At 55.8% G+C, this 23,672-nt stretch overlaps 1 protein-coding gene across 1 annotated transcript in view; it reads right to left on the bottom strand.

The window, feature by feature from the left end:
* Positions 1 to 1,547: 1,547 nt before the first annotated feature.
* Positions 1,548 to 23,672, bottom strand: part of MVB12B (multivesicular body subunit 12B) — a 67,035-nt gene continuing 44,910 nt past the window's right edge. Inside the window, 3 exon segments of the mRNA XM_075716628.1 lie at positions 1,548 to 1,634; positions 7,002 to 7,061; positions 8,908 to 8,963. Coding sequence (XP_075572743.1) covers positions 1,548 to 1,634; positions 7,002 to 7,061; positions 8,908 to 8,963 — 203 coding nt within the window.

Genomic DNA, 23,672 nt, shown 5'->3' with positions numbered 1-23,672 from the left:
AAGACTTGGAATCAAGTCTGTCCCGAATGTTAACGGTATTTTGTGCTCATTATCCCGGCAATACAGTATGGTGCCTTAAAACCAGAAATGAATCTTTGGACAAGAAATATTTTACATATGTACAAATAAAAAATACAAGCCGACAGTACAAAACCTACTGTTAGTCACCATTCTGTCCAACTAGAAAATGCAAGATCAATCAAAAGCAGTGCAAAGCAGGTCAGGGCATACGTATGACCCAGACTGAGAGCGACAATACTGTTATTTGTTACTATGGCAATTGCATTTCAATAGGGTTAGGTAATCAGTATTTTACAATATAAAAAGTTGTACGTTTTAACACTTACTTAAAAATTGCCATTTTGCTGCCATGATGTAGCTTTGTTCTACAGCAGAGACTTGAAAGAGCAGCACGGAGTCAGATGGGCACTTCTAAACAACTCATTACAGCAACAGACTTCTCCAAGACATGCATTTGACTCGGGAGCGAGCTAAGGTCAGCGATCACAAGGAGGCTGAGGTCAGGGTTTAATGCATCCCACTCTCATCCTGCACTACGTCAGAGTTCAGCACTTCCCCACGAGTGCACAGCAGAACAGGCACATCTCTTTTAGCAGCTAGCGGGGCAAATATGAGAAAACCGTCCAAAGTGACAGGCAGGTGACAGCATCCACGTTGTCAGCAGGGCCCCAGCTCCGCAGGCAGCTCGGCCAGGGGTCAGCGGGGCGCTGCCGGGGCTGCTGCCAGCATCCAGCCCAGAAAAAAATACAGGATGCTTGTCGCTCTAGGTCCTGACGGACACAGAGACACCCTGCGCAAAGCGGAGGTGCTTCACCTCGGGAACTGCAGTGCAGCTTGTGCTCTCTGTGCCCCTCCACCTTGCCAGTGTCCGGGAAGAGAGCCCAAAGCGTGTCTGAGCAAGCCACCCCGGCCCCGCCAGCCTACAGCAAAACCAAGCGATCACAGTCTGGCGCTGATCCCGGCCACGGCGGAGCTGCTGTGTGCCCGGACCTCGGCGGAGGCAGACGGGGCATCCGCCGTGGCTCGGTGCTGACCGCTGGACCGAGTGCCACAGGGCCCTCCCGCTGCGAGGCGTCGAGAGCCCATCAGCTCCACGTCAGCTTGGGCGGGATGCCCGGGGCCTTGTGGATTAACCAGTCGTATCTTTTACTCTTCCTTACTTTTAGGGCTCGCTGCTGAGCGTTTCTTGATGGTCCGCGAGCTCACAGCTTGCTCTTTGCAGCAGTTTGTTACAGCTCTGGTTTTTGTGACTGTCCTGCAGCAGGGGTTACGAAGTGGGGACAACCGAGGGGCTGCCATCAGGCTCCCGGTCATGTACTCACGTGGAGAGGCGTCCGCAGCAGCGAGGGAGGGTGGGGGCAGCTGCCGAAGGGTTGCGCAGTCCCAACGCGTGGAGCGGCGTGTGCAGGAGGAGGTGGTGCAGCGCAGGGCGGGCGGCGATGGCCGGACGAGCGGGGGTCTGCCGGGACGGCCCTGGCGCTCAGTAGTATGCACGCACACGCCTGCTCCAGCGCCGACGGCCCCTCTCAGGACTGCGGGACCGGCGGGCACCTGGTGGGGCTGGGCGGCAGGCGGGCCGCCGCGCTCTGCTCCGTCCGGAAGCTGTAGTCGTACTGTGGGGCAAAGCAAGAGAGAGGGAACCGTGGGGCACCGCTCGACGGCAGCCTGGGCCGGGGCGCGCGGCCACGCTCCCCGGCCTGTGCCCGGGGCAGGACGATACGGCAAGCAGAAGAATGAGGTAAGAACCGGGCCTGGCAGCGCCCTGAGCTGTGATCTCGTCCCCCGCCCCAGGCAGGGCCACGCTGGGTGAGCCTGCCGGCACCCGGCGCCACGTGGGTAACCGTCCCGGGTGGGATTCACCCCCCTCCCCTAAAACCCAGCGTTAACACAAACACAACCGCACTCATCCTGCGCATAAAGCAGCTAGCCAGAAAGATTCCCCTCCGCAGGCCTCATTTACGCAAGCTGCTGTTATCATCACTAACACTTTTGGTTCGGCAAGGTGGGTAAAAACTCCTGTAGAGCTGTCCCCGCAGCGCAGCGGTGTCACCGCGGCCGGCTGGACGCTGCTGCGCCCCAAGAGATGTCCCCGCAGCCCAGGGATGTCCGGACGCATCCGCAGCGCGCGTGGAGCGCGCCGTAGCAGTGCCATCTCGTGGCACGCCGTGGGCCGCACCCCGACAGCCCCGGGCCACCACGGACGCTGCCGTGGCCCCTTGCCATGCCGTGGCATCCGTGGACGGAGGCCGGGGCCGCGGTGGCTCTGTGTGGCAGATGCTGCGGCCGAAGCGGAGCGATGCACCGGGGCTGCTGGGCCAGCAGCAGCGCACGGCCTCGGCGCAGGTAGCGGCTCCGGGTACGGACCGCGGCTCCCGGTCTGACACGTCTCCCGGCGTCCGGACCGCGGCTCCTGGGATGTCACCAAGACGCTGCCCCGCTGGCTCGGGCCAGGCCCGTTCGCAGCACCCCTCGCCAGCGGGCCTGCGGCAACTCGGTGACATCGCCGGCGCCTGCCCCGGAGCCACGGTGCGGACGGGCCCGGGCTGCCGCGGGCTCGGCCACGGTGCCAAGAGCGCTGGGAGCCGGGCGAGGGCTCGGTGCCTCGCAGAGAGGCGAGCCGGACCCCGCTCCCCCGGCCGGCGCCCCGCGGGCGGGCGCTCCGAGGCCGAAACCTCCCCTCCGCCCGGTTGGGCGCGCCCAGCAGCCGTGCGAGAGAGGCGCCCGAGGCCCCGCAGCCGCCCAGCCGGGCCCGGGCCCCCCCGGCCCCCCCCGGCCCCCCCCCGGCCCCCCCCGGCCCCGGCTGAGGGCGGCGCCGGGCCCGGCGGGGCCTGCAGGCAGGCGCGGGCCGGCAGGGGGCGTGCGGGGACCGCGGCGCGTGCCCCCGCGGCGGGAGCGGGGCGGCGGGGGGGGGGGGCGGAACGGGGGGACACCCACCAGCATGGCGGGACAGACACTGGCCCGGGCAGACACACACCAACCTGGCGGGGCACCCACCAACCCAGATGGACACTACCCCAGATGGACACCCACCAGCCCAGTGGGACACCCACCAGCCTGGCCCGACACCCACCAGCACGGCCGGACACCCACCAGCCTGGCCAGACACCCACCAGCCCGGCCTGACACCCACCAGCCCGGCCGGACACCCACCGGCATGGCCGGACACCCACCAGCCCGGCCAGACACCCACCAGCCCGGCCAGACACCCACCAGCCCGGCCGGACACCCACCAGCCCGGCCAGACACCCACCAGCCCGGCCGGACACCCACCAGCCCGGCCAGACACCCACCAGCACGGCCGGACACCCACCAGCCTGGCCCGACACCCACCGGCACAGCCGGACACCCACCAGCCTGGCCAGACACCCACCAGCCCGGCCAGACACCCACCAGCCCGGCCGGACACCCACCAGCACGGCCGGACACCCACCGGCACGGCCGGACACCCACCAGCCCGGCCGGACACCCACCAGCCCGGCCAGACACCCACCAGCACGGCCAGACACCCACCAGCCTGGCCAGACACCCACCAGCCCGGCCAGACACCCACCAGCACGGCCAGACACCCACCAGCCCGGCCAGACACCCACCGGCACGGCCGGACACCCACCAGCCCGGCCGGACACCCACCAGCCCGGCCTGACACCCACCAGCCCGGCCGGACACCCACCAGCCCGGCCTGACACCCACCAGCCCGGCCGGACACCCACCAGCCCGGCCTGACACCCACCAGCCCGGCCGGACACCCACCGGCATGGCCGGACACCCACCAGCCCAGTGGGACACCCACCAGCACGGCCGGACACCCACCAGCACGGCCAGACACACACCAACACGGCCGGACACCCACCAGCACGGCCGGACACCCACCGGCACGGCCGGACACCCACCGGCACGGCCGGACACCCACCAGCCTGGCCAGACACCCACCAGCCTGGCCAGACACCCACCGGCACAGCCGGACACCCACCAGCCCAGCCGGACACCCACCAGCCCAGATGGACACCCACCAGCCCGGCCGGACACCCACCGGCACGGCCAGACACCCACCAGCCTGGCCAGACACCCACCAGCCTGGCCAGACACCCACCGGCATGGCCGGACACCCACCAGCCCAGTGGGACACCCACCAGCCCGGCCGGACACCCACCAGCACGGCCGGACACCCAGCGGCCCAGTGGGACACACACCGGCCCGGCCGGACACCCACCGGCCAAATAGGGCTGGAAAGCCTCACGCACGTCGCATCGCGGGCACGCTCTGCAAGTGGACGCGTCAAGGAGCCGTCTTTCTCAAGACCGCCTTTTAATTGGCAAGCACGTCTTCATTAATTTTACCTCAATGTCATGATGTCACAGCTAGCAGCGCCAGCCCCAAGCTAAATAAGCAATAAGCCTCATTTTTCAACACACAAACACATAAAGATGTCAGCTCAAACTGTTTACTAATTAACACTTAAAAAGACACAAATTAGATATGCGTGGCTAAGAGCAATTATAATCAAGACGAATTTCTCTAGTCATTTGGGAACTGAAAAAAATGCCTAATTGCTGGAACCAATGTTTTAAAAACTGAAATCATGCCAGTTATCAAATATGTTCATTTAAAGAACATTTCATGTGACTACACTCTGGAGAGTTGACTACAAACACGAGAACAAGGAAAAAATATTTCTGTATAAAATTAAAATTTTAAGCTCTCTTAGATTTACAACTTCTTCATTAAATATATTTGCAAAGAGCAGCCCACGAAAGCTTGCAGCAATCAAGTGGTTAAATGAACTGCCTTCCTTGTCAGTTTAAAAGGAATGATTAGTATTAGATGCTCACTTCACTGATCCGGCTCTCTCCAGCCTTTTCGCTCAACGCCAAGCGAAAACAAAGACGGGGTGCGCTCCGCCAGCGCCCCGCCAGCGCGGGAGGCCCACGGCGGCCCGACGGCTGGCCGCGCTGCCGACGGCCACGTGGCACGGCAGCATCCGCCGCCGGAGCCGGGAACAGTCCCGCTGCCTTCGCTGCCGCCTGCACCGCTCCGGCCGCGCAGAGGCCGCCGCGCCTGCCGGGACGCCCGCTCCGTGACGCTCCCCCGGGAGAGCCAGCAGCGGCAATGCTGGGGCTCTGCTCCTCTCCGCCCTACGTCCACCAAAAACCAGCCGTGGGTGAACGGCAGCCTCAGCTTAGACCTGCCTGCACCCGCTCGGCTTCACCGCCTCTTCATACACCGCTCCAAACGCCCTGGTGCGACGAGGCGCGCTTCAGGCGCAGCCTGAGCGTGCAGTACAGGACTTGCGCCTATTTTCATCGTTTTCCTGAAAGGGTGGAGTCCTTTCATTCGGCTCGCCTCGCAGCTTGGAGGATGGGTGCATACATCTGCAAATGTGGCGACAGAGAACAATAACTCCTGGAACTCTTTGGGAATATTTTTTGCAAGGCATCTAGCTCCAGGGAAAAGGTTCTCGCTGCTTTGGAAATCCAGAAGATTTGCTATAATGGTGCTATTGCTTGCAAGGGAAATAAAGCCACGCAGAAATTCACAATATTTATATGCGTAGCTATCTATGTGCAGACAAGATGCTTCATCAAGGAATATGGGCTGCATAATTATACTTTTCATTACTCTGAAACACACACAGCCTGGTAACGGAACGGGAGGGTGTGGGGAGAGCCAGCAGGTATCGACCTCTCGTCCCAAGGCCGCACAAACGACGCCGGTGTCCCCGCGCTCCGCAGGCCTGCGAGGGGCACGGGGGAGGGCTGCACAGCCCACCCCTCCGGGCAGCACCCCGCGCCGCCGAGACCTCTCCCCGCACCAGGCGACATGCAAAGGGCTGCAGAAGCAAATCCAAGGCCGCTTTGCTTCCCCTCCGGCAAAAGGGACCTGCCGCCCCGCAGCCAGCTCCTGGAGAGAGCCGGGGAAGGGAGGCAGGCACGCGTAGGGGCCAGCAGCTCCGAGCGTCCCCAGCTCCCCGCGCACCATGCCCTCGTGACAGACGCGGGCAGTCCTGAACAGAAGCACGGCACGCGTGCCACGCGACGGGACTGCAGCGCCCAAGGCAGCGGGTGCTTCTGCCAGTGATTGCCCCCATCAGACAGCATCTTCAGAATCACTGTCGCTGCTCCCCTGGCCTGCCAGCTGCCTGGAAAGCCCTGGCAACCAACCACCTTCTTTTTGCACTTCCAAAACTTCCAGGCAGAAGAGGATGGATTTAGGAAACTAGACTCACAACTGGAATCAAAAAGCAGAGAAGCCACAAGGAGTCTGGAAGTTTTGCTATGCCATCTTCTTTCTCTTTGCCTTTAACCCAGCTGGCTGGCACAAGAGAAGACGTTTGTGACCGACGGTGCCCAAAGAAGCACGTGCTGCTGAGACAATTTTCCTCCTGGTCCGAGACTTCAGCTGAGCGGCAGCCCTCGGAGAGCGGATGGCTCCTTGGCACCACGCAGCCCAAGTCATGCATGTGCCAAAATGCTCCCTCAGGAACACGAGACCATCCTCGGTTTGATGGCTGTCTCCTCCCTGAGCTCCTGGAAGGCTCACACTCACTGCAAGTGCATCCTGTTTTTCCTGGTAACAAGTTACCAGCACCACCAAACTGAAAAATGATGTAGTTTACCTGACATTGCTTAACCAAGTTCATTTGCATCCCAGAGATGCAAGAGGCAACCTAACACAAACGGCGTCCTGCGTGTAACATGTTTTGTTAATAAATGAGAAAGAAAGGTTAAATAAAAAGCCATCTGGAATTAAACAGAAGGCAGCAAACTCTGCCATTAGATTCAACACCTAAAGCATCTTCACCTGGCACAGATCACAGAGGACATCCCTAATTCTGAGCTTACTGTTTGACTCCGCGTTGACTTTATCCACCAGCACCGACTTGGGAAAGACAGGAGAGGCCTTTTCCATAACAGAAAGAATCTTACAACAGAGCGAACGCAGCTCTCACGACACTTTTGCTTAGTGCCTGGCTGGGTACCTACCTCCTTTTCGATTTCTGCAAGAGTTTTGATTGTGATGCCCAAGAGATCAACTGGCTGCATCTGGCAAGAAAGAAGAAAAAAAAGTCAAATTTAGGGGTGTTTTGGTTTTGTTTTGTTTTGTTTGAAGTCAGCAAGTACTCTGTCACCAGAGATTTAGAGGCAGCATCTGTAAACACATGCATAATGCTGTTTCTCAGTCCACCACAAGAGCGAAGAAGCAGAAGGCGGGTTAGGGATAACAGCTCTAACGCCTTCCTCCCTAAGCGGGGACAGCTGACACTCACCTCCGTGTCGCTTTGCACAGGTAGATCTTCAGCCATCTCCCTGCTGCAGGATGGCTGTTACTGGAACGCACTTTGTACCACCCTATGGATTTTGTACGGCCGCAGCACGTGGGTGTGAGCAGCACCGGCTGCGGGAAGCCCCGACCAAACTGACCATATGGTGGCAATGGTGTCTAAAGGATCCGAGGGGAGGATTAGCATGACCTAATCTCTCTGCATTTGTCCTCGCAGCAGGGACTCCAGCTTTCTGGGAATAACGGCCCATAAACAACCCTTTCAGAAAGCAATGGTTGTGAAAAACCGCGTCCGGCTGCACACGCAGGTTGTGTCAGCAGGAAGGAGAAAGCCCAAAGCGGGAGCACGACGTGAAAAATCAGATACAGCTGATGGCTCGGTGTTTGCTCTAACAGCTTCTGGTAAACTGATTTTTAAAGAGATACTATTATAGGATGGGATGCATTAGGGAATCAGTAATGGGATGCTGAGCCTTTGAGCTCTGGATCATCCCCTTAAATTAGCGCTGGGCCAGCGACGCTCAAAAGTCATTCTGAGCTGGTACCGGGGTTTGCGTTTCGGCCAAGCAAACCTGCCCTGCCCAGGCGGTTTGCAGCACCCTCCGCGGGCACGGCAGTGCTCGGCACAGAGCAGGATGCAGTGCCCTCCCAAGCTCGCCCCGCTGCCAGGCAGGAGCCGTGCCGCCAGCAGCACAGGCACGCCGAGCAGGAGTCCGCTCGAGGAGTGAACTCGCTCAGAAACGTGCCATGTGTGAAAATAACCCCGTCTGTTTTGCTGCTGCACTTGAGACACTTTGGCTCAGATAATCTCCCATGCCAGAGGGCAACGGGAATCCTAAAATTGTTTTTCCATCCCTGCTCCTGCTCCCTGGAACCCAGCCTAGGTCCAGCTGTGGCGTCATTAGGACACAGCCGCCTCCACAAACTTTCCAGGCTGGAGCTGGTAAACAGGAGGGGTGCAGGCTCCCCACCAAACTGGATTTCGGCCAGCGCAGCCATGGCAACCCTGCTACCCCCCCATCAGCTACAGCCGCTCGCACTCCACCTGCAAAACTACCAGTGCCCACCAAGACTGAGTAGCTCTGGAAGATCTGGAAGACCCCTGCCCAGACGCTGCTGCCCGGCTCTACCCGCACAGGGCGCGGAGCCGCAGGAGCCTCGTGGCAGCCGCGTCAGGGAGCGCCGCGCCATTACCATTGCCTTGAACTTCTGGGGTGCAAAAGCAAAGTCGTAAAGCTGACTGCACCGCACCATCTCCGCAGCAGGTTAAATCTAGGAGAGCTGTACATTTGCAGTTTGCTTTATAACCTATGCTAAGAAATTAGAAATGCTTCCAGCAGCAGAGACCCATTGCCATTCCTATTTCTGATGGTAATAAACCTGCACTTCCCGGGAAAATTCAGTTTCAGAAGTGACCTAGCAAAAGCCGTTCCCACCCTATGGGAAAGTATTGTGAAACGCAACCTCGGGTCATCTCAAGCACTGGGTATATATTAGGCCCCACAAAAGAAAAGCTCCCAGAAGCAGGAAATTTGTGTTGATGCTTTGTGATTGCTCTCCACAAAAAGATGAATTTCAGACACTGGGAGAACAACAAAGGCAACTCACCCCTTCAGGAGCGCAGGCAAACTTCTCCGAAATCATAAAAGGCACTCCGTCCATTGCTGAAAGGGACAAAACAAGCAGACACGTCACATTTCCAGCTGACTTCTGATATGCAGCTTCATACATTCCCAGTGACAGATCAAGTATTCGTGGCATTAACACATGATTGATAGCTCATAGAAGTTATTGCCAGCCTTTTCCCCCCCTCTAACCTGCCAGTGGCTTCTCTCTGTTCAAGACACAGCTGGGTTAGTCCCTACCAAATCAGGAATTCAATGAACCCTCCCTGCTCTATCCATATACAATTTCATGGTCTCACTTTTGCGTCTTCCAGTTTGGTTCAGCTGCCAGAACGGGACAGTATTTGAAACTGAAAACAAATACAAACGGTTTAAGAGGACAGACATCCGTTTACCGCTACCACGCAGAACCGTCTGAGCAAGCTCGGTGGAGCAAGAGGAGAAGGAACAGAGCCGGTGCGGGTGCCTTGTAGCTCCCCAGAGCAGCCAGTGCCACCCGGGCAGAACGACAGAAACCTGGGGCCGAGCACCCTCCCCGGGCTGGCTGCGGCCAGCGCAAACTCACCGGCGAGCAACGGAGCTCAAACACTTGCAAACCACATCTGGAGGGCGGAAACCAGTGGAGTGCGAGGACAGACACATGGACATGATGAGGACAGACACATGGACATGACGGCACGGCCTCGTGTCACCGGGCCAAGCTCTCTCTCTAGCACAACCTTAACGATACTGAGAGGATCGTTTGCCTTTACATTGTCGTGTGTATTCTTCTTAGATAGTGCAACGATGTTCCGTGTTTCTGGCTTGCTATCACCACCTCGGAAAGTTCACAGAAAGCCTCCCACAAGACGCGTCAGTACAAGGGAGACGCTTATTTTTAAAACACGTAACACAGAATTTCCACACAGGACTGAAAAGGGCACATTTCTAAGGCAGAGTGCAGCCCCAAATACACCCGCTTTATTTCAGTTATGCCTTTAACATTTTAAATCTTTAAATTTCAGCTCTGAAAGAAATAAAAACTTCAAACTAGAGCAAATTTAAGCACTGAAATGCCCTCAAGTAATCCTCAAATAGGGTTTTCTTTCACAAAGCATCTGCACCCACGAACCCGGTGTTTCTCTGCTTGCTGTTTGTAACTTGCATCAGCACCAGTGAGTTACCGTGGCAGTGATTTAACAAGGGTTATTTAAGAATACTTAGCATTTTACAATTGCTTTGTATATTTTTGACTTAAAAAACCCCCTCCACTGGAGTCATTTCATTACCAAAGGTGCTATGTGGCAGCCACAGCGCTACATGAAACAAAAGGAAACAGATGAAAAGCAGCATCACCAAATCCAGGAAGTTTTGAACCTGAAAGACCATCTGCATTTGTTATCCCGACAGAAACCTGCTTTGATCAGTCACACGCCGGCTTTTGTAAAGTAATTTAAAGAATAAGCCGCGATGAGCGTGCACGTTCCCCCAGCAGCCCCCGCCGGACTGCCTCCATCCGTCCTTTGGTCCTTGCGCACTCCAGCCCTCCCGGAGCTCAAAACTGCAGAGCAAAGCAGCAGATGAAAGCGGGGTGTGCCAAAGGCTCAGCAGCGCAATTAGCACTCTCCTAAACAAACGAGCTTCAACAGAGCTGTAATTAAGCAGGCCTGTAATTAAGTATATGCCCTTTATCATAACGATCATGCTTAAAAATGGCATGATGCATGGAAGTGTGTTATTAATGCTGCACTCCCAAAGCGCAGGAGCGTGCACAGGAGCCGGCGTGTCAGGCCCGTCAGTAGGCTGCTGGTGAAATACATTAAAGGGAGAAATTGGGAAACAACACGCTCGTTCAATGGCTCCTTTCACAGCCAGGCACTAGGAGTCACGAGGATTTAAATACCCACCAATTCAGGAAACTTTACAAAAATAACGCACCAGGCTGCCACGGGCCACCTGCCCCAGCAGCCGTCGCCCCTTCGCCCCGCGGCTGGGCTCCGGGAGCCTGCCGGCGGGGGCTGTCCGGGTGCCTAAGGGGCTGCAGGCACCTGGTGGGGGACCCCCGGATCGTCCCTCGCCTCTGCTTCCAGGCTGAACGATGGCCCCGGACAAAGCAAACGCCTCGGAGGAAGGACACCCCTGCGTCCCCCACCTCGCCCTCGGAGCTGCTGCCCGCCGTCCCGCAGCACAGGAAGAGAGATCCAGAGCTGCTGCTGCCTAAGAAGGGTAATTTCACCTTCACAAGGACTTAAGGGTGAGGCACCCAGCTTCCTTTTAGGAGCATAAATCCAACTCCAAGAAGATTAAGGAACACAGCGACAATTTGTTCCACCACAACACTGAATCACCTCACGTCACTGTTGGCTTTTGCATCTCGTGGACAAGGCTGCGCCACGCCATGTGCAGAGCGTGCTTCGCGGGGGTCCCGTGCATCACGCTGCTTTGAACAAAACCCCAGCTGCAGCAATGCACGTTTGCAGCGATTTACCGGGGAGGCTCAGCACTGCGCGCCCCTGCCCGCCGCACAGAGCAACGGGGCCGAGCGCTTTCCTGAGACCAAGGCTGCAGCACCGGTCCCTCCCGGCGCTCCGCAGCGCGCTGCTCCCGGCGCAGCCCTGGCTCCGTGCCCGCCGGTTCGGCAGCGCACGCCCGGCTGCAGCAGACGCCCTCTCCCCGCGCAGGGCCCACCTCTCCGCGTTTCCCAGGTGGAGCGCGGCACGAGCAGCAATGCTGCTGTGATGGGGCCGCACACGTGCAAGCTCACGCTTGGAGCTCGCGCGGGTCGAGCCCTTAAAAGCACTCCCTGCCGTGCGCCAGCTCACCGAGACTTGCAGGAGAGGGAAGGAGGTAACCGCAGGAAGCGATCTCCAGGGCCAGGCTTCTCCAGCAACAGGCAGGAAAGAGCTCCCATCGCTGCGCCGCAGCTTGCCGGGGTGTCCAGCGCCGGGGCCCGGGCACCGGTGTCATCGCTCCCGCTGTGTGCCGCGACACAGTACGCAACTGCCGCTTACAGCAGCCACTTAATTTCATAATAAAATTAAATGAAACCAGAACTGTGGGAGGCTTTTAATTCCATGTCCCTTGTTCTGATGTTGTGCTGTAAATAAACACCATCAGCAGCCTCTGATTCCTCCCTTTTTCCTTCCCCCCCCGTTGCTTTTGAAGCGTTCCTGGCAGTCTCTGATGAGCAGAGCGCTGTGCTGCGATTCTGCCCGGTGTTACGGGCAGCGTCAAGACCTACCAGCCAGGCTTTGGCCTGGAGCTGCAGTTCCTGCTTTAGTCTGGCCAAGAGCTATTCAATGCTCCTCGACGTCAATTTGTGCCACGTTCCAGACCAGCAGACGGTACCACACAGGGATAAAGGAACTGGTGCTGGTGAATGATAAAGTACAGCTCTTTCCAGAGGCAACGTGTACTGACTCAGAACCAAAAAGGTGGGCAAGGTCCTGTTTGTACAGCATTACCGCCAGCAGCGTTACTCACAGCACCGCATGAGCAAGCTCACGCATCAACCCACGTCGGTTTTAACATCTTCAAAAGGCTGTAACTTTAAAATATTTTTAAACACCTATAAAACGTTTGTACCTTGCATGTTTCACTTAAAGCCTCCTTGCGCAGGTAGGCAAAGCTGCTCTTGCCCTGCGCCGCGGCGAGCGGGGCCAGCGGCAGGGCCAGCAGGAACACCGCCTCCGCCGGCACCTCCGGATGCAGCCACGGCTCCCGGCCCTGCATGCGGAATCGCCGCTCACCTGCAGCGCCGGCACCCTGCACACGGAATCGCCGCTCACCTGCAGCGCCGGCACCCTGCACACGGAATCGCCGCTCACCTGCAGCGCCGGGGCCCTGCATGCGGAATCGCCGCTCACCTGCAGCGCCGGGGCCCTGCACATGGAATCGCCGCTCACCCGCAGCGCCGGGACCCTGCACGTAGAATCGCCGCTCACCCGCAGCGCCGGGGCCCGTCACCGAGGGCCTGAACCCAGGAGACAGCAGGTTGTCCCTGTGCAACTACACCCACAGCATCTGCGACAGGTTAGGGAGGTGCCTGCGCTCTTCTCCCTCCAAATGCAACAAAATAAAAAGGGATTTCAGAAAGAAAAATGTTTTCAATGGCTGTCTGCTGTCTCCCAGGAGCAGGTCCTCCCTGGGGGTCACATCCAATTAGCTCAATCACTGCAATTAGACAAAAGCGTCGAAAGGAGCCAGCGGCCAGAACTGCGCTCCTAAAACCAAACCCCAGAGGACGGTGTCCCCGTGAGTCCCCGACGGCAGCCGGGAGCAGGCCGGACCCCTCCGGTGAGCAGGGCTCCCGAGAGGGCACCGGAGCCACCCCCTGTCAGTGCAGGACCACCGAAAACCACCACCAACTTTGAACCGGTGGCGACTTCTTCATTATGACTTACTCAGACTTACTCTCAGCCTTTAAAGGGCAGGCCACAAAGCTGTGCTCTATAAATACAACTTGTTAGCTTGCTTAGAAATTCTCTCTTTAATCTGAAAAAGTACTGTCACCCTCCTCTAAGCACACGATAGATGCTGCCTTCTGTGCTGTAGACTCCAACTAAATCTCAGTTGTCAAATTAGTAATTCATCTTTCTTGAATAACTATATTTTTAGCAAAGCTACCAGATTTAAATAATCAGACCTGCCAATGCTACCCTAATTTAAACATGCTGACGAACTTTCACAGGCAGCATCAGCTAACATAATGAGTTTCTGGATGACAAAGAACTTCAGACCGTAGTTCTCTACACTACCCAGCGTAATAAGCACTTGTTCTTTTCTACAATGCGCACATAAAAGAGGAATCTAAATAATAATTGCTGTAATTATCTTGAAAAATATGTGGTGATTAATGGTGATTACAAAAATCTGTATAATTGTTCATTGAAATCTCCAACGATCAGATGCTTTCTTGAAACAGCCGTTAACGAAGAACTCGGGAACACAAAAAGCACCAAAGCTCGAGCCAAGCTCCTGACCGTTTGAAGCACGCGAGGATGCGACTGCGCACGGGCCCAGCTCAGCCTTCACCCCTCCCGTGAACCCTCTGCAAGAGGCTCCAAGATGTCCATGATGAGACGCCTGTGTCATTGCGGTTCAAAGCACGAAGTTCAACCTGTTATTTATGCAAATAATTAATTACTCCTGTATCCAACCAGCAGTTTGTCATGACACATTAATGACTTGATAGACTTCTATGAACTAGTGAACACAGGACAGCAGAGTGCTTTTATCGTCATTTAATTTAAAAACGATCCTGTGTGAAATTATCTAGTCGTGAGTGATGGAAGCATAAAGAACAGACTCAGCAAAGCTTCTTTTGGATCATTGCTTTATTAATGGTAACGTCAGGGAAATGAAAAATGCTAACATTGTCATATTTAGCTCCTGGGTATAGATGAATAGCTGCCTCAGTGCTTGGCGGGTTCAGTTTGCACACTGCAGTGAGCGCTAATTCTTCACACCACTATTGTGGGGATACACAGCCATGGAGGAGCTTATATACCTCAGCTCCCAAGGAAATAACAGCTGTTTCTGCATTTCAGTTCTCACCATAAGCTTTTATGGCTTTGGATTTCTTTACTGCTATTTTTGCATGGCCTTTTACACTTGAATTTTCAACTGCTGATATTATAAGTATTTAAATAAATAAATCCCTTGCAAAACATTTTTCCTGCATGACTTTGAAAACTAATCATTGCTAATCCAAAGCAACAAATACCCCAACAGTGAATGTACTGTTGCCACCTTTAATATCTAAATGATCTTAGATTTCAGAAAGAGCTTTCTGTAATACTGCAAAAGCCTTCAGGTTTCCCCCAGACCTGAAACGCTAGCGGAGTGTTTATGTTTTAGCAAGATGAATATCTCACAAACCAGCCCACAGCAACACCAGAAAACCAGCAAAGCTCACCTGTTTAGAGAAAACTGAATTTTCAGCTCCGTGCCACCAGAGGAACCTGGAAGCGGGCGACAAGCAGGGGCCGGCGGAGAGCGCGGGCAGGGCAGGGCTTGGAGTGGTGGCCGCAGGCGGCCGCCACGGGGAGCCCCGGTTAGCCTGGAGGGGCACGCGAGCCTCCGTCCCGCGCGGGCACGCACCAGAAGAGCTCACTGCCCGCCCAGCACGCGGCCCAGCCTCGGGCGGGAGGACACCCCGGCCCCAGGGAGGGCCCTTCGAACGCCGTTTCCACGTAAGCAAGAAAGCGCAGCCCACGTGCAGCCCTGGGCTGAGGAGGGCAAGAGAGAGCTCTGCCGTCGGAAGCGGTGCCCTGCGTGGGGTGAGGCTGTGGCTGAGCCAGTCACCCCGCAGCAGATGGAGGTGGCTCTCCCCGGGGGAACGCCCGCTCTCTGCAATCGTGACTCTTAACTCGGGGTGACAGCGCTGGGCTGACGGCTTTCCAAGGAACAGGACGGGGACCTGCCAAGCCCTTGCAGGGCACACACGCTGCCGGGTCCAACGCCCGCCTGCCCCGCGGGGCTGCTCCTGCCAGCGGCACGGCCCTTCCTGGCCAGCCGGCACGCCGGGGACTCGCGCTGCTACCTGCCTGGGTCGGCCGAGCAGCCGTGGGGAGCTGGCGGGACAGGCTGGTCAGGCAGGGACCAGGACATCCCCCCTTCACACCCCGTCGGCCCCTGCCCGCCCGCCACAGCCACCCCGACGTGCTGCGGGCTCCTGTTTGCGTCCCTCCGCTCCCCACCGAGCGCCCCGGCGCCAGCTCCGCACGCCTGAGCCTTTACACCCGCGCGTGGAGGGCAGCGCAGGACACCTGCGTGAACCCAGGCGCCTTACGTGATCTCAGTACGGGGGAAGTTATGCAGAAGTACAGAAAAAATGTTTTACAACAGCCTGCAACACATCAAGGGAAGGACACAAGCTTTTCAAAATAAACCACGCTCTCCATAATGTACAGCTAAGCCTCCTACTTCCGTATTTCTGTACACAGTAATTTAAATAGCAGTCTGAATAGTAAACATGTGTGTGCGCGCTCTGTGCTACCGTGCACCGCGTCCCAGATGGAACACCACCACTCTGCATTTCCAAATCACTAATGATAGCAAAACCTCAGGGGGAAAACAAAAGCAAAATCTCCCGCGAGCTCCTGCCAAGCCGGCTGCAATCGGGAACACTGCGACCGCCCCAGGCTGTGCTCCTTGGCTGCAGACACCGCCTCCAAAATGCACACACTTCTTTTATTCAATAAAGAAAAGTACCCAAATACGAAGACGCTGACCCTGTTTCCTCTGGCTCCTCTCCAGTCCCTTTGCAGCCTACCCAGAGCAGCCCCACAGCGAGGGACCCCTTGGACGAGGGGCAGGGGAACGTGGAGCTGCCCCCAGCCCTGCAGACCGCCACGACGCGACGTACCAGCCGCAGCCCGGCGGCGTCTCCAAGACATATTGCAGTTTACGTTATCGCTCGGGCTCGCCATCTGTGCTGTTCCCGCAGAGGCCGCCGTCGCCGGCTGTGCCGAGGGGATCAGCGGGTTGCCGGCCCTGCGCGGCTCCTCGTTAGTCGAACACGCTGACGAGAGAAGACCAGAGCAGCCGGGACAGTCCTACGCTCCGCTCGAGCAATCGGCGCCGCTGGCTCGGCTGGCAGCGCTGCGTGGGCTCCGCCCGCACGCCTGGCCCCGGAGGCGCCTCCGGCTGCCCCTGGCTGCCCCCGGGCAGGGGCGCAGGGCTCAGCCCCCCACTCCTCCCCTCCTTCAGCTCCACCGGACCAAGGCGTAAGCCCAAGCTCACGAGACAGCCCCGGAGCACTGCGCCCAGCGCCGGGGCAGCTGTGCAGCCGGTCCTGCAGCTCCCGGCGGGAGCAGGAGCTCGCACCAGGGAGCCGTCGCAGGGGAGCGAGGAAGCGGTAGCTCCCCTGGCTGGGAACACCCCGGCCCCGCGCCCCGCGCCCCGTGCCCCAGCCTGGGCCAGGCGCGGGACGGCGGCAGCACCGAGCCACTCGACGCTCGGACGCTCGGTGCGGTGAGCGGGAGAGCAGGGGCCTCCCGGGCTGGGGAAGGGAACCTCCACGATGGGAAAGGTTTACAGCTTTCCTGTTCGTCTTGAAACGACTTTGATTAAAAAACCAGACCTGGACTAAATTTTCATTTTTGCTAATTTGATTGTCAGCCTTGATTTTCTCTGTTTCCTGCATAGCTCACGACACGGCACAATTAGTTCTTTACTGCTAGATCAAGCCACGAAAACACTTGAGAAAATACTCCTGGTTTTGATTATTTTCTTTTTTAAATAAAGTGAAGGTTAAGTACTGCATGGTGACGGCTAAGTAGTACCTCAGCGCTGCGGCTGTATCGGCACCAGAGAACATGGAGAGACTTCAAACAAGCTCTTCAAATTGCAAGTGTTTAGGAGCTCTTGATTTTATTATTTTTTAATAAAATGTCCCCTTTGAAGTCTCCGCACCACACTAAACTTCAAAGATCACACCTAAGCATGTGCTACTTCCAAGCAACAACCCTTAATTAATTAGCCCAGAGCAGATACAAAACAGGGCACCCGCGCGGGGCTGCGGCAGAGCCAGGGCAGGTCCCGCTCGAGGACAGGGCGGCGGAGCGGAGGTTCTCCTCCGGCCTCCGCGCACGGGCTGCCGCGCTGAGGAGAAACACAGACGCTTTTCAATTACTTTCAGCTCTAGCTGTAATGACAGACAGACTCCTTGGAAGTCATTAAACATGTAATGTCTGTCTGCTGCAGAGGCAGAGAGGTGCAGGCAGGCAGGACTCGGGCTGGAGCAAGCAGTTGCAAAAAGCATGTCGGGAAGCACCCACAATAGCTGCAGTGTTCCCCGGCCGGCGGCTGTAAATTTCTCCCTCTTGATGAGAGAAACATCCTGTTGGGTAACGGCTGCTTCCTTCCAGCACTGGTATTTTTTGCACTTCAGTCATTTCAGTACTGCAGGTTAGGAGAAGGGTATATTAAAGAAACACACTGCATTTTGTTACAATATCTGGCCCTGGAAGCTTTGATTTTCCTTTGCCGAGGCACCTACAGAGGCATGGTTTTGTACAACAGGGGCAGGGGCGTTATCACCGCGAGGGTACTGGGCTCCCCGACTCAGAAACCCCTCTGGACGGGGGCCAGGTCACCAGGCAGTGGCAGACACTCGCACTTGCAGCGACGGCTGCGATCCTGCCCTGCACCATCTCCAGCTGCGCACTGCGCGACCAACATCTGTCCCACAGGGCTCCCTGGGGAGGCAAGGGTGCACAGCACCGCCTCTTAACATGGGTTTGTTTTAAAGGACTTGAGTTTTTTATATACACGCAGGCAACTTCTTGCTTCCAGTAGAAGCAGGGGAAAGACAACAGAAGCAAGCACCACGCTCTTTGCACCACGGGCATCCCTAAGCACGAATGGAAAGCAGAAACTCATCACGACCACGGCTACAAAAGACGTGGGACTCCCACCGCCTGCCCGGGGCTCGCTGACGCGCAGAACGTGCTCCCACCATCCACGATGCGATACTCATCTAGCCAGAAGAGCCCTGCCAGGGACCCGAAGCTGAGGTCTTCAGCGCAGGAGAGGATGGCGGTATGGCACGGGCGATGGCCGCGCTGCATGAGCGAGTGCCCAGCCGCAGGAGCCCGTGCCGAGCACCGAGGTCTGGGGCGCCGAAAAGATCGGGGGCGGTTTCCTCGTCCTCCCAGCAGCCGGACCACGGAGCCACGGCCCCGCAGAGCCAAAAGCTCTTCCGCAGGAGGAGATCCACCGTGCCACCGCACGGCAACTCGGGATCCAGATCTCCTAACGTAATTTAATTTTTAAGTGCTCAGAGTCATTAGTGGAACCACATATTTCTATCAGGTAAATTTCATTTGCATATGCAAATTATACCTAAATACACTGCACCATTAATATGATCACTAATTACATAATAATAGTCACCAATCTCCACACAGATCAAACTTACAGTTTTGTAGCTATTAAGGAAATTGTGCTTTGTAATTAAGATAATCCTCATTTCCAGATGCTAATTAACTATATAATAATTAACTTCTTTTGCTAATGCAAATTAAGTATTTTCATCCTTATTGGTAAAAGAGTTGCTTATCACTTAAAAAAGAGACAACCTAGAAATAATCCCTCCTCCCCGTTAAAGGTGAAAAGGTAACTCCATTTTTATCAGTCTCATTTGCGAATGCCAATTAGCCCTGATTAATCAAGTCACAGATAAATGCGCCCGTCTCATAGCACGGACGAACGCCTGGAGCTTCTCCCCTGCCCTCGGAGGACAAGGACCGTTCCCAACCCATGGAACACCCGGCCGGGAGAGCTCCGCTCCTGTCGCTGCCGGGCTGGCCCCGCCACGCTTGGCTGAAGGCTCCCCAGTGCCGAGGGTGGTGGGAGCCACGGCGAGCACGGCCCCGAGCGTGGCAGGAGCCATGGTGAGCATGGCCCCGAGTGTGGCAGGTGCCATGGCAAGCATGGCCCTGAGTGTGGTGGGGAGCAGCGGCGAGCACAGCCCTGAGCATGGCGGGGAGCAGCAGCGAGCACGGCCCCGAGCGTGGCGGGGAGCAGCGGCGAGCACGGCCCCGAGCGTGGCGGGGAGCAGCGACGAGCACGGCCCTGAGTATGGCGGGGAGCAGCGGCGAGCACGGCCCCGAGCGTGGCTGGAGCCATGGCGAGCACGGCCCTGAGTATGGCGGGGAGCAGTGGCGAGCACGGCCCCGAGCGTGGCGGGGAGCAGCGGCGAGCACGGCCCCGAGCGTGGCTGGAGCCATGGCGAGCACGGCCCCAAGTGTGGTGGGGAGCAGCGGCGAGCACAGCCCTGAGCATGGCGGGGAGCAGCGGCGAGCACGGCCCCGAGCATGGCGGGGAGCAGCGGCGAGCACGGCGGGGCGCAGTGGTGAGCACGGCCCCGAGCGTGGCTGGAGCCATGGTGAGCATGGCCCCAAGTGTGGCGGGGAGCAGCGGCGAGCACAGCCCTGAGCATGGCGGGGAGCAGCGGTGAGCACGGCCCCGAGCGTGGCGGGGAACAATGGCGAGCACGGCCCTGAGCGTGGCTGGGAGCAGCAGCAAGCATGGCCTTGAGCATGGCGGGAGCCACGGCGAGCCTGACACTGAGCGTGGCAGGGAGCCACGGTGAGCACAGCCCCGAGCATGGCAGGAGCCACTGCAAGCACAGCCCCGAGCGTGGTGGGGAGCAGTGGCGAGCACGGCCCCGAGCGTGGCGGGTGCCACGGCGAGCACGGCCCCAAGCGTGGCGGGTGCCACGGCGAGCACGGCCCCGAGCGTGGCGGGTGCCACGGCGAGCACGGCCCCGAGCGTGGCGGGTGCCACGGCGAGCCTGACCCCGAGCGTGGCGGCAGCCACGGCAAGCACGGCCCCGAGTGTGGCGGCAGCCACGGCGAGCCCCGCCACGGGACGCGCTGCCCGTCCCGGCAGAGGAGCGCCCGAGAGGCGGCACGCGGAGCCGCGACAGCGCGTGGCTCGTGCCACGGGGCTCGCGGAGCGGCGGCGGGCGCGAGGGGCGGGCTGGCGGCGGCTAACGAGGCCCTACCTGCCGAGCGGCAGCCGCTGACAGCCAGCCAGGCCGCCTTGGCAGGGCTCAGCCTGGGCTGCAGCGCATTCATCATCCGCTAAACCAATCCACCCGCTCCGCACCACCATTTGTCATTAATTATGCTAATCAGCAAACCATTACTCTCTGATGACACCACAGCACTTATTAGCTAGTTATGGCTTTTCAAAAGCACAGCTTATTGTGTATGCAAGTGCCGCGCATACATTAGCCTACAGGGAAGAAATGTCCAATTATGAAAAGAAGAAATTTGCTATTATCTCCTTCTAACAAACCAATTTAGTAATTATAAAAGTCTCTGAACTCAGAAGGATTTTTTAAGAAGAGCTGAGTGATGAAACCGGAGAATTTTGTTTGCAATAACTTTCCGAGTTGGAACTAAAGTGACAATAGGGGAATGAAGAGTTTTTATTATCATAATTACAATTCTTGCATCTTAACTTTAGATGATCAAAAAGCAGAATTTATCTAACGGCATGACTGTATTTGGCTCTATCCTCGGAAGTATCCGATTTATTTATTTTAGTAGATATAAAACCAAATTTGCCTAACACGTTACAGATACTTACGCGGGTCGAGCCTGTTCTCAACCCGCAGTTTTCGCCACGTACGCGGCTCCACGAGCGACAGCAGCCCCGCTAAGGCGACGCACGGCGGGCAGGGGGAAGGACGGTGCCGGGCCCAGGCGTCGCGCGCCTGAGGAACGCTCGAGGAGCGCGCAGCAGCAGAGCGGGGACGCAGCCCCGCGCTTACGGAGCCACGCGGCCTGGAGAGGGTGGCTGAAAACCAGCCTTGTCCGAGCATTTGCAACTCCTAAGTTGTTTTGCTCACTGCAAGCGGAGTACCACTAGTTTTAGAAGCTTAGTATGTGTTAAGAGCTCATTAATATCATCAGAGTAAATGGGCCTATTAAAACATCTTTAAGCAATATCTGAACATAAATCTCCCTAAACTATATTTAATGACTGTACTTAAGATACATTATATGCAAGTCTTAATGAGACATTAGATAGCATTTTGAAGATTAAAATTAGAGAATCCATATAAAGTCTGTCCACTTAATGTAGCCTTAAGCTACACTGATGAAAAGCATTACTACCAAATTATTACTTCATTAGAACAAATATTTTCTAATCATTTCTGATTTATGCCATTAGTCGTCTCCATATATATTATTTGTATATATGTAAGAGTATAGACAAAACAATTTTCTAGTTCCACAGGAGATGGGAGAAATTTTGAGCTTCCTAATGGCTGAGTTAATTACTTGTCTTTTTTTCTATTGAGTTAAAAATAAGCACTCTTTATAAAAGTCCATTTACTGTATCCCCACTCTTCTAATTTAATTGGAGATTTTAATTCCATTAACCACAAGGTCATTTTTTTTAAACGTTTGCTGGTTTGCTTTGCAAAGATTAGTAGGACGCCTTGGACTCGGCCCCCGACTGTCCCCTCGGCCCCTCCGCGAGCCGTAAGCGTGGCGGCAGGGAGCCCAGGACGAAGCCCGGCCCGCGGGACGAGCAGGACCCTCGCACCGCAGCCGCCCGCTGCTTTTGGCAAAGGTGCCGCAGCCCCGGGGCTGGAAAAAAATCCAGCAAACTCACACAAGCCTGCGTCGGGAGGAAGGCGGCGGTGCCGCCCAAGCGGAGCGCCTCACGCCTGCCCGCGGCACGGAACGCGATGCCAAAATTAACCGGGGCCCGACGTTACCGCCGGACAAACGGGCGGCAGCGTGTCAATGCCCATGGCGGCATCCCGCCTGCTCCGGCGGGACCGAGAGCAGCTGCGGGAACCCCTGCCTGCGGCGTGCCCGCGGGATGGGCGCGCGCCACCGGCACCGCACGGCACGGCCGGCACGGCGAGGCGGTGGGACGCCTCCTCCGACAACCGAGTCACCGCCAAAACCAACCGCAATAGCCTTATTAGCAAGAGGGCTTTATGTGTGGTTTATTTTGTATAAACAGCTTTTCATTAGATAAATGAAGCCCAACAACCTTTATAAATGTTTTCAATTATGAAATTATGCCATTGAGATATCCGGATGACAATAATCGGGGAAAACACCAGTGACACCTCTTGATAGGAGTCAGAGCGTGCTGCCTGGATGACTGCTCCTCCCAATAAAATACAGCCTAGCCACACCAGTCATTTAAAAAAACCCCTTCTTTATTAGATGAAATCTGTAGCAACACGACTATTTTCATTTGTTCTGCCCCAGTCTTCTATCCAAAAGAGAGAACATCTCATTGTAACAATTTTGCATTTTTAACTGTGCAAATTAAGCATTCTTCATAAATAACAGCCTGGTTTTCTGCACTAGAACTCCTTTTTATTAGCAGCACAGTAACGAACAATGAGCAATGTGTTCTATTATTCTTTGTCAAATCACAGAATGCTACATTAGAATAACTCTGCTGGTCAATGTAATATAGTAGATTAAATTCAACTTCTGTGCAAAAACCACTGTAAAACAGCATGATAAGAAGGCTATAAAAAATTTAATTTTACTCCAAACTCCATCAGAAAAAAAAAATGGTGTGAAAAGTAATTTTGCATAATCAGTACACGCCATCTGGAACAATTAACCGATTTCTATAGAACTATGAGGATCAGTCATATCTGCTTATTAAAGATCAGAAATTATACAAGTAATAAATCCTTGAAAAAACTAAGCGTACTCTCGCCTGTCAACGCTATTTTAACTTCAAATACTGAAGAACGCCTGATAAGGCTGAAAAGAAGAGATTAATATATGCAAATTACATCCAGCATTTAAAATCCCCAACAACTGTCTCCGGTTTTCTGTCCCTTATTGCTGCCTTTATGTTTTATTCATACACCAACTCACCTGTCACTTCATAAGCTATAATATTATGGGGGTATTATTAAACAGCATAAAGCCGTGCTTTAATTGGAAAGCTTCATTGCATTTTCCAATTATTTGGAGTAAATTAAAAGCAGATGCACATAGTTTAATAAGGAGTCTAATATCAGTTCCGGGAAATCAAAATTCATTGTCATTACTATGCCGTGATAGTTTTGCAAACTGTACTCAATTTCAGAGGTTTTGAAAAGAAAATCTGTCTATGCAATCTGTTAATTGTCATTCGGTTAATAACTGTTTAAATATCCAAACCACAGAGCGGCTTCCTATTTAAAAAAAAAAAAAAAATAATTAAACTATGGCACTCAGAAAAGCAAAACAAATACAGCGCAGCCCGCCTCAAAGGTTG

The sequence above is a fragment of the Pelecanus crispus genome, chromosome 9, assembly GCF_030463565.1.
Source record: "Pelecanus crispus isolate bPelCri1 chromosome 9, bPelCri1.pri, whole genome shotgun sequence".
Classification (NCBI taxonomy): domain Eukaryota; kingdom Metazoa; phylum Chordata; class Aves; order Pelecaniformes; family Pelecanidae; genus Pelecanus; species Pelecanus crispus.
The sequence above is the reverse complement of the archived record's forward strand: the minus strand, read 5'-3'. Positions and strand labels throughout refer to the sequence as shown.